We start from the raw sequence: 9399 nt of genomic DNA on the forward strand, positions 1-9399 counted from the left end.
TTAGAAAGAATTCATTAAAAAATTACAACAAATCAAAAATACAATTATAATTTCATACGATCATATTTTAAGTAAATTACTTTGAAACCTCGCAAATTTAGCATCCAAAAAAATATACCATCACCAGAAATAACAGAAAAAAACAAACAAACAACAAAGAAAATTATCACCAAAAATGACAAACGAACAGGCGATACTAAAAGTGAATTTTGAGAGTAAACTGCCTTTCCAAAATAAAAGCCTTTCAAAGGGTTAAACATAAAGTGACAACGTTTCCAACGACTGAGCAAAACAGGAAATGCAATAAACTGATGACACTTCGCTCAGTGATGACATCATCAGGCGACACTGCAGGACAGTCGGTGATGACATCATCAAGCGGTGCTGCAGGACAGTCAGTCAGCAGGTCCCTTGTTTCTATGGATGATCAGGAGAGAGAGTCCACAGCAGTACACCATGCTCTTCACTATCATCACTGTGGAAACCAGAGAGAGCAGCTTCACCCTGCACTGGAACTGGAAGGACACTGGGAGACCACACACACACACACACACACACACATATTGATGCACAGGATTTACCATCACATCTAATTTGAGTGGCCACACACACAATCACATACAACGTGCAGTGAAATGCTGAGTGTGTGTGTGCAAAAGCAGCAGGACACAAAGCACCAAGCACACACAGAATAAAACATAGAAAGAACGTCAAAATAAAAACTGGCTGATAAAAATGAGGGGAAAGTAAAGTAACTGGCAACTGGGACACAAATGAAACTGAATGATGTGCAAGTGGAATCAAGTGCAACTAATGTGTGCAAAGCCACATACGATGCAAAGGTGCAGATGTTGATGCTTGACATTATTGCAGCAGTTGAGTATGAAGAGCTGCTCTCAGTGCTCACAGTGTTACTGTCAGACATCAGAAGAAGAAGTGAGATGCTGCTGTGCAAATGTTGAGCCTCCAGTCTTCAGGAAGCTGCTGCACTTCAGTCCAACCTGCTGATGGAAGTGAATTAGCAAAGGCAGCAGCTGAACTTACCCTCACTTTGCTCCCCGGCTGGCGGCTCTGCTGTGTCTGTGACTGGAGGGATGGAGGTTGGAGACACTGGAAGCTCTGAAACACAACATGAGGGACATGTTGGAGGGAAAAGTGTCATTTCTCTGCTCCTCTTGGCTTGTTGGACGTGTTTCCAGATGAAGCTAAATCACTGCTGAACACAAGCAGCCAAACTTCATTACCTGGTGGTATCTTGGCCTCCACCGTGCCCCCTTGGTGTTTGACGGAGCAGATGTATTGATACGTGATGAGCTCCTCCTGATCGATCAGCACGATGGAGGCGGCGTGCTCTTCCTCTCTGAGCTCCACTCGCTCTCCCTCAGGAATCTTCTTGTTGTCCTGTGTCCTCCAGGAGAACTGGACCAGAGGAGGAAACATGGATGTGGCCAGACACAGCAGGGAGCTCTTCACCCCTGGTTCAGCTCTGGTCGCTGGGTAGATGCTCACTTTGGGCGGCACAACTTGACGATCTGTGGTTTGACAAGAGCAAAGAGCGGCACACAGTCACAGTCAGTGTGAAAACCCTGTTTTGACTTGCCTGTGTCTTGTCCTGTGATCAGTCTGGGCTCAGGAAGCTGCTGGATGCTGTGTCAGTCTTTGTGAGGCTCTCATCAAGTGGATGAAATGTTGCTCCAAGTTTTCCCCAAGAGTCGCTCCTGGCTCTCTTCTTGTTTTCTTCTTTACAATCTGGGTTAACAATCTGGATCACAAATGTACGTCTGTATGCAGATGATGCCCTCATCTATTCTTACAATTATCTGGCAGCTCTTATTGATGATGGACTTTCTTCACTTTTTCAAAATCGGAGTAAAATACTACAAACTGCTCTAAGCTATCATGTGGCATAAAAATTTATATTTACAATGTTTAACGATAGAAAAAGTATGTGCTATCATTTGCAAAACAAATATACTGTATTTCACCAATTAATAGCCTGGGCATTTAATACACAAAATCAACTTGGACCCCAGGTGTTTTTAAAGAACCAGGCGGCTATTCGCTGCAGGCCTTCATTTATTTTTGCACAGAGTTGCACCAGGCCATTATTGTGATTACAGTTACTGTCCAACATATTTATAGTCGCTCGATTTAAGATTACAGTACACCCTTTTTTCTAACGTTAGCTAGCTCTCTTATTTTGACAGAAAACGGAAGTGCGGCAAGTTATTGTGCAGCTAACTGTTTACAAAAAAAAGCGTCTTGTAGCTGCTACCTTCTTACCTGTGTTGGATTATGGTGATGTTTTATATATGCATGCCTCTGGTCAGTATCTTCATATGGTTGACACAGTGTACCATGCATCCTTAAGGTTCATTACAAACTGTAAAGCTCTTACTCACCACTGTGAATTATATGCTCAGGTGGGTTGGCCAGCTCTGGCGACCTGTAGGTCCACACATTGGTGCATTTTTATTTATAAGACTATTCTTGAGCTGCTTCCGCCCTATCTATGTGATCTCATTGCACAGAAAAACACCGGATTGTACTCTCTGCGTTTACAGGAAGTCTTTCTGCTCTCTGTCCCAAATGTCCGCACTGAAATTGGGAAGAGGGCTTTCAGTTACTCTGCTCCCTCGACGTGGAATTTGTTGCAGAGTGAACTGAAACTAAAGGACTTGGTGTCAATGAATGTTTTTAAATCAGTAATGAGAGATCGTGAATTGAGGTCCATTGAATGTCGTTGTTTTTAGCACATCAGTGTTTATATTAGTCTCCCCGAGAGCTCTGTTTTATTCATCTTTTGACTTGCTTGTATTGTACTGTTGTGTTGTTGTAATGTTTATTGTTTGTTTGTTTGTTTGTTTGATTGTTTGTCTGTTTGTTTGTTTGTCTGTTTGTTTATCTGTTTGTTTGTCTGTTTGTTTGTTTGTTTGTTTGTTTTGTAGTGATTTTCTCTTGTGATTTTAACTCTTTCTGTCGTTTCTCTGTCTGTAACTTAGTGTTTTTGCTGCTGACCGTCTTGGCCAGGTCTCCCTTGAAAAAGAGATTTTTAATCTCAATGGGATTTACCTGGTTAAATAAAGGTTAATAATGATAATAATAATAATAATAATAATAATAATAATAATAATAATACTTCTGCAACAATAAGGTGAATAGCCTTATTTTAGGTTACCTCAATATAATGCAAATAATCGCCCCGGCGGTTATTCGGGTGGGCATTTAATACGCAAAATGGGTGCAGACCCAAAGCGTTTAAAAGAACCAGGCGGCTATTTGCGACCCGGCGATTAATTGGTGAAATATGGTATGTCCTATCATATTTATTTTCTTGTTTATTGGCAAAAAATATTATTACATATTAAAACATATTAATATATTCACCTTCATGTATCATATAAATATACATATTTTTAATTTTCATTTTTAACCTTTCTTTAACCAGAAAGTCTCTTTACAGTCAAATAGCATGTGAAATATATTTTACAATCAACAGAACATAAAACATATTTACTACCATGTATGTAACATGTCATTGTTATCATTTATGATTTAAGGTATCATAACAGTGGAACAAGGGTTCTGGGTGATTTTTGCCGATTTTTTTCTATTGGGTGTATTTCACAGCCCATCAGAGCGCTGGTCACCGTCCACTTCACCTCATCCAGTTTGGCTTTTGGAAAAATCACAACTCAAACTTTTTTCTGAAATTGATTTTCAAATTTTTACTTTGACTGCAAAAATCTGAGATTAAAGTCAGTTAGTAAGACATTGTAGTGCTGGCACATTGTACTGCTGTTGTATCAAACACACATCAACACAGTTTGGGAAGATGGCTTTTTCAGTTGAAGCAGCTGAACTGTGGAACTCCTCGCCAAATCAGATCAGAGAGAACACAACCTTCACAAGTTTCTAATCACACAGAGAAACAACGGCTGAAGGAGATTACTACTGTCTCTGGGAAAATCACACAAGAAACCAGAGAATACTGATATTTTTACAACAGGCTGCAGAAATATTATGCTCTCATTTATTTATTAAATTTGTGAGTTGGTAATTGAAATTTCCATTGAAAACAATGCAGCAAATGAAAGTTTTGTCTTCCTATTGAAGGGCTGAGGCTGAGAGCAGAGCTTCATGAAATAAAGTGTGAAGAATCATGTTCATCACAGAGACTGACTTTGATTAATTGTAGATTTGATACAAATAGTGGACTAATGAGCCAAGCAGGAAAAGCCTCCACAATAATTCATCTATAATTTCATGCCTTCATTTCTTTCAGGAGAGAGAAGAGAGAGAAGAAAAGCAGCCACAAGTTTCCAACAGCAGCACATTTCATTTACTGATCCTTAATCCATGAACTTCAGCATCCAGCAACACACACTATGCTATTATGGGCTGTGTGAATATGAATCAATACAAGCAGTTTTCCTCCATCATGATCATTGAGTTCCAGACAGTGAATATCAGCCTGTGATAACACAGAATGGAATTAGAGGAGCACTGCTGACTTTCTCTAATCACTTGGCAGATTTTCAAGATGTTAGGATGCACAAGAAAATGATCCAGCCAAACAAACGTTCTTCACACACTCATTTAGTTTTTTATGTATGAATGGCTGCATACTGAATTGTCTGCCAGTGATGACAGATTGACATGGAAAGTCTAAAGCAGCAGAAAACAAACCTAAAAACACATTTTCAACTTCTACAAGAAAACAAATGAAGGAAAAATTAATTTTGTGTCTTACCTGTTACATACAGTCTGGTGCCTGAGCCAAAGATCTTGTAGTACCAGCCGCTGCTGCTCCCCACAGTGAAAAGTGCTGTGACAAAAACCTGTGTGTGTTGTTGAATGTGTCAGCTGAGGTGAACACGTCCAAATTATTGAACAAGTGTCATATTTGGGCTTCATGATGTGTTTCTCTGCTGTTGCTGCCAACATGACTGTCAGAGGTTGATTTCTTTTGCTTTATTTGAGCCACTGAGGTAGAAAGAGGCGGTATCCTAGATTCCCCCTCCAGTTGAAATGAGTCCAACAGATGAGACGTGCTGTCTGTCACTTTCCAAAGATTCACAAACTTCTGCTTTAACTCTGAACTCAACGTTGAAAGTGGATTTGTCCCTGATCTGGTTTGTCACATTCAGACCTGACCAGGGGTTCAGCACTTTGCTCAAGGGCTCCTCAGCAGTGGCTATTAAAGGAGGGCAGAGGTCACATTTGAACAAGGACCAAGTGGACTTTGTTGTGCTCTAAACTGGCTCTCTTCATATCTATGGAGCAGAGAGTTTGCTGTTGGTGTTGGACACCATGTTTTGGTTTTGCTCCACTGACCTCTGAGGTTCCACAGGGATCACTTCCAGAGCCTTTTTTATTCTCTCTATATGCTTCTGTTAGCACTTATCCACAGGTTTGGCTTCATTTCTTATCAGTGTTCCTGTCTCTGGTGACTCTGAGCTTTAGGCTTTATGTTGGTCTGACCTGAGGGGTTTTAGACAGTAATGTGTTTGCAGCACAGCTGTGTGTGTGTCATTACAGAGTGGACAGTCCACAGTTTCCTGCAGCTGAACCCAGCACCGGCAGGGGAGGACGCCGGGCAGATTATCCCTGCAGGCAGTTTGACGGCTGCAGCTAAACTTCCTCCAGAGACACTCTGACCTCCTCAGCCTTCCAGATAAGCAGCAGAAAATGAAGATGCATGAAGAAGCCATTTGTGTGGCTTCAGCAGTGTCCTGGAAGAACCAGATGACAGCTGAGATGGGAGCTGAAATATGTGAAGCTGGGCTTAAATCAAGCTCTCTTCCTGTGGTAAACAGGGTTTGCCATCTGTTCATTTCTTGGTTAACGCTGCAGAGTTTTTGTACAGCGACGAGCCAACACTTCTCACTGTGGGAATCATAACAGGCACAGTAGTAGGTGGCTTCATGGGATTCTTTTACTTTGTCGATCACCAACTCACAGCTGCTGCCTCTCCCTTTAGCTGAGAAATCATCTTTTTGAGGATGGTTGTAACCTTTTTCAACTGTACCATCGCTCACATCAATACGAAGAATTGCTTTGAATGTTTCTGTCTCGTTCTTCTGGTACCAGAACACATAATCTCCGATGCAATGGCCAGTGATTTTACATGTGAAGGAGACTGTTTCGTTGGTGCTGTTGGTCAGTGATAACTGGTCCTGATGCAGCTGTGCTGCCATGGCAACCCCTGCTGTGGAGAAAGGGACAGGTAAATGAAGGTGAGTGTTCCAGAGTTTGCTGGATGCTGATTGGTTGGAAACACTCACCTAAACACAGAGAGCACAGAGCAACACTTGGCAGTGAAAGCATTTTGTCCAGTGAGGTTTCCTCTGTTGAAGCTGGGTACAAGTGGGGCTCCGATTCAGCCGAGGCCAAATAAGGACGGCCGCTGACATCACATGAGGGCGGCGTGCTTTCTAACGCCTCCTCAAATGATTGACAGCTGAGTGGGACCTATGGTGGAGGTTTGCGTGGCGTGGGAGCTTCTGGAGGGCGGAGGATTCATACGGCACTTTTCAAAGCAGCTTCCATCCTGACTTGTGTGTGGACCTCCTCCCCCCAGGATCCCAACCCCACTGTGACTGAGATCCTGGCCTCTCCCACAGAAAAACTGTGTGTGTGCTCAGTGGGAGCTCTGCTACCTCACTTTCACATGATTTGTCTGGCTGGATTTGGACCTCAGCAGCTCTTCACCTCTTCTAGAAGCTGCACTCAGTGCAGATGTTGTTTCACGCTGAAGTTTGACAGAAGCCCGTCTTGGGTTTCCACCTGCACACCTTTTCTTTGTCTTTTCTGGATATGATGACATTTCTGTTTGTGTGAGTGTGTGTGTGTGTGTGTGTGTGTGTGTGTGTGTGTGTGTGAATGAGAAATAAAAATGAGTAAAAACATGTTGTGTGCAACATGAAGTCAGTTGTTGTCGTGTCTTAGAATTGGTGATAAAACAAAGCAACATGATGACAGAGAAATGTGTCCACAGAAATGGCCTTTATTCATGAAAATCTCATCAAACAAGGAAATCTAACATGGATGACATCATGTGGAAAATATAACATGCATGTTGGGCAATATAGATACATTACATAGGATATATATAACAGTGTAACATATCTATAAGATATGTTTGGTCCTAAATGATCAAATGTGGTCCCTGTTCCAGTAAAATGGACAAACTGAGTCAAGTCACTTTGATTTGTTCAGCCCATTTAAAACCAACAGGAGTCGAGCCAAAGAGCCTCACAGTCGTCACACACACACACACACACACACACACATGCGTGCGCACACACACACACACACACACACACAATGAGATTACTGTAGTTTTCTAAAAACACAATATCACTTCAGTTAGTTGTCATTTTTTTCCTAAAGTCTAGTTTTTATTTTTCTTTCCGTTAACCCAAATTGTTTTTCACAGCTAGTTTTAGTTGTGAGTTTAGTTTTAGTGAACTAGAATAACCTTGGTGCAGACAACCAGCCGGCTCAAATGGAGCGTGAGGGATGGATCTTGGTCCCACTGAGATCAGATCTCAGATTGTGTGTGGACAGAAACACAATCTGAATATTGCAGCAACGTCATTCATTTACAGCCTGAAGCCCCACAGTCCCACAGTGAGCGTCCTGCCTGTTGTCTGGAGACTGGACGATTAGAAAGCAGGAAATGTGTTTCCTCATATGAAAGCGATTTGTGCACAGTGTCACTTAGAAATTACAGGTTCTTCTCAAACATCACTCAAATAAAATCGAGGTCAGGGTCGAAAATCCCATTTCATTATTGGGGGACAATAAACAGCAAAATGTCAGAGTGTAATTCCTGGAGGGGACATGAAAAAATTGCTGTCTGGCACAACTTGCTTTTATTCTGTACTCTGTCTGTTTATGCTCATTTCATGTAAATTATATTGCTGTGAAGCACTTTGGGCTGCAACCACTGTATGAAAGGTGCTATATAAATAAAATTTATTATTTTTATTTTTATTTTTATTATAATTATTATTATTATTAGTAGTAGTAGTAGTACTGTATCTACCTCTTTCTCTCCTTTGAAAATTGCTGTACAGTGTTGAGCCCTCAGCATGTTCATATGTTTTAAAAAATGCTATTAAAAGCAATAATCTTCTAACCAAATGTCTTTGCTCACTGTTCTAATTTCCACTACAGTCCATCAAAGCAGCTTTTCAAGAACTAGAAACTCAAAATAAGCTCTAAAACTAGAGGAAATACCTTGAATAATCCAACTACATCAAACTATTCTTCAAAAAACACATTTATTGTAGTGTCAACAAAAAACAAAGCACGATATGGAATCAAATAGTGGCATACAGTATATGTTTGAGCTGTACACTGTCCCTTTGAGATCAAATAAGAAAATGAAATGAAACTATGACACAAAATAATGCAACTTAAAATGCACAGCCCTTATCCATTTAAATTATAAAGTGTAACTGTGGGCCTATACAACATCAAACTCAAAGTACAAATAGCCTACTTTAAATAAAAAAAAATAGATATCTATCTAGAGACAAACTCAAAATATCAGTAAAATATGAACTATTTCAGACATTAATATCCTGACAGACGTTTTGCCTTTTTGATTTTTGCCTATGATCGAGGTCACACAAAAATCACATCAAAGATGATAAAGTCTCCTGGGAAATTCTCAATTTCAAATTCACTATGGATTATTTTTCAATGAATATTAAACATTTTAATATCCACTGTATGTTAACCCAGTGTCTGCTGTTTTTTTTTTTTTTTATTTTGTCATTGAATGTTTTTGTGAAGACGTCATATTTCAAATGTGCATGAAAAAGTGAAATGTGTGAGTTTTGCTGTTTGCTGCTCAGATTAAAGTCAGGACTCAGTTATCAAACAGGCTGAAGTTTGGTTTCTTTCATTTCTTCAAATCTCATTCACATGAACTGTCAGCAAATCCCAAACTAAAGCAGAAAAACACAGAATCCACAAGAACATGAGTTTCCTGTGAAAAGCATCAGCGCTGTGTAGATATGTGCCGACTATATTTAACAGCTGGAAAGTGAAATAATCCACAAGAAATATTTGTCACGTCAGCGCCTTTAAGAAAGCAGCAGAAGAAGAAACGGAGCAGGAAAAAAGCGATTCCAAAACAATCCAAGTTGAGAATGATCCAGGAAATGATTTGTCCAAGAAAAGTGTCTTTGTCCTGATGGAAGTGAGATATTTCAAGGTGCGATCAGTGATGCTGGACAACAAACCCAAATAAAGACGATCCCAAGCTGCTTTGTGAAGAAGCTCCAACAGGAGGCTGCACACTTCAAAATGTGGCTTGTGCTTGTGTTGCTGTCAGATGTGGAATGAGGCTGCGCTCTAAGAAGCGTCCTGAAGCCTCGTCAG

General features: G+C 40.6%; 1 protein-coding gene across 1 annotated transcript; it reads right to left on the minus strand.

Moving 5' to 3' along the window:
- Positions 1-131: 131 nt before the first annotated feature.
- Positions 132-6053, minus strand: LOC115375425 (uncharacterized; the record flags this gene model as incomplete). Its single annotated transcript, XM_030074813.1, has 5 exons — positions 132-526; positions 1045-1119; positions 1245-1532; positions 4754-4863; positions 5662-6053. Coding segments are annotated over 5 exons (996 nt in total), but the record flags the coding sequence as incomplete, so codon positions are not given.
- Between the last annotated feature and the right edge of the window lie 3346 nt (positions 6054-9399).

The sequence above is a fragment of the Myripristis murdjan genome, chromosome 17 (genome assembly GCF_902150065.1).
Source record: "Myripristis murdjan chromosome 17, fMyrMur1.1, whole genome shotgun sequence".
NCBI classification, from domain to species: Eukaryota; Metazoa; Chordata; class Actinopteri; order Holocentriformes; family Holocentridae; genus Myripristis; species Myripristis murdjan.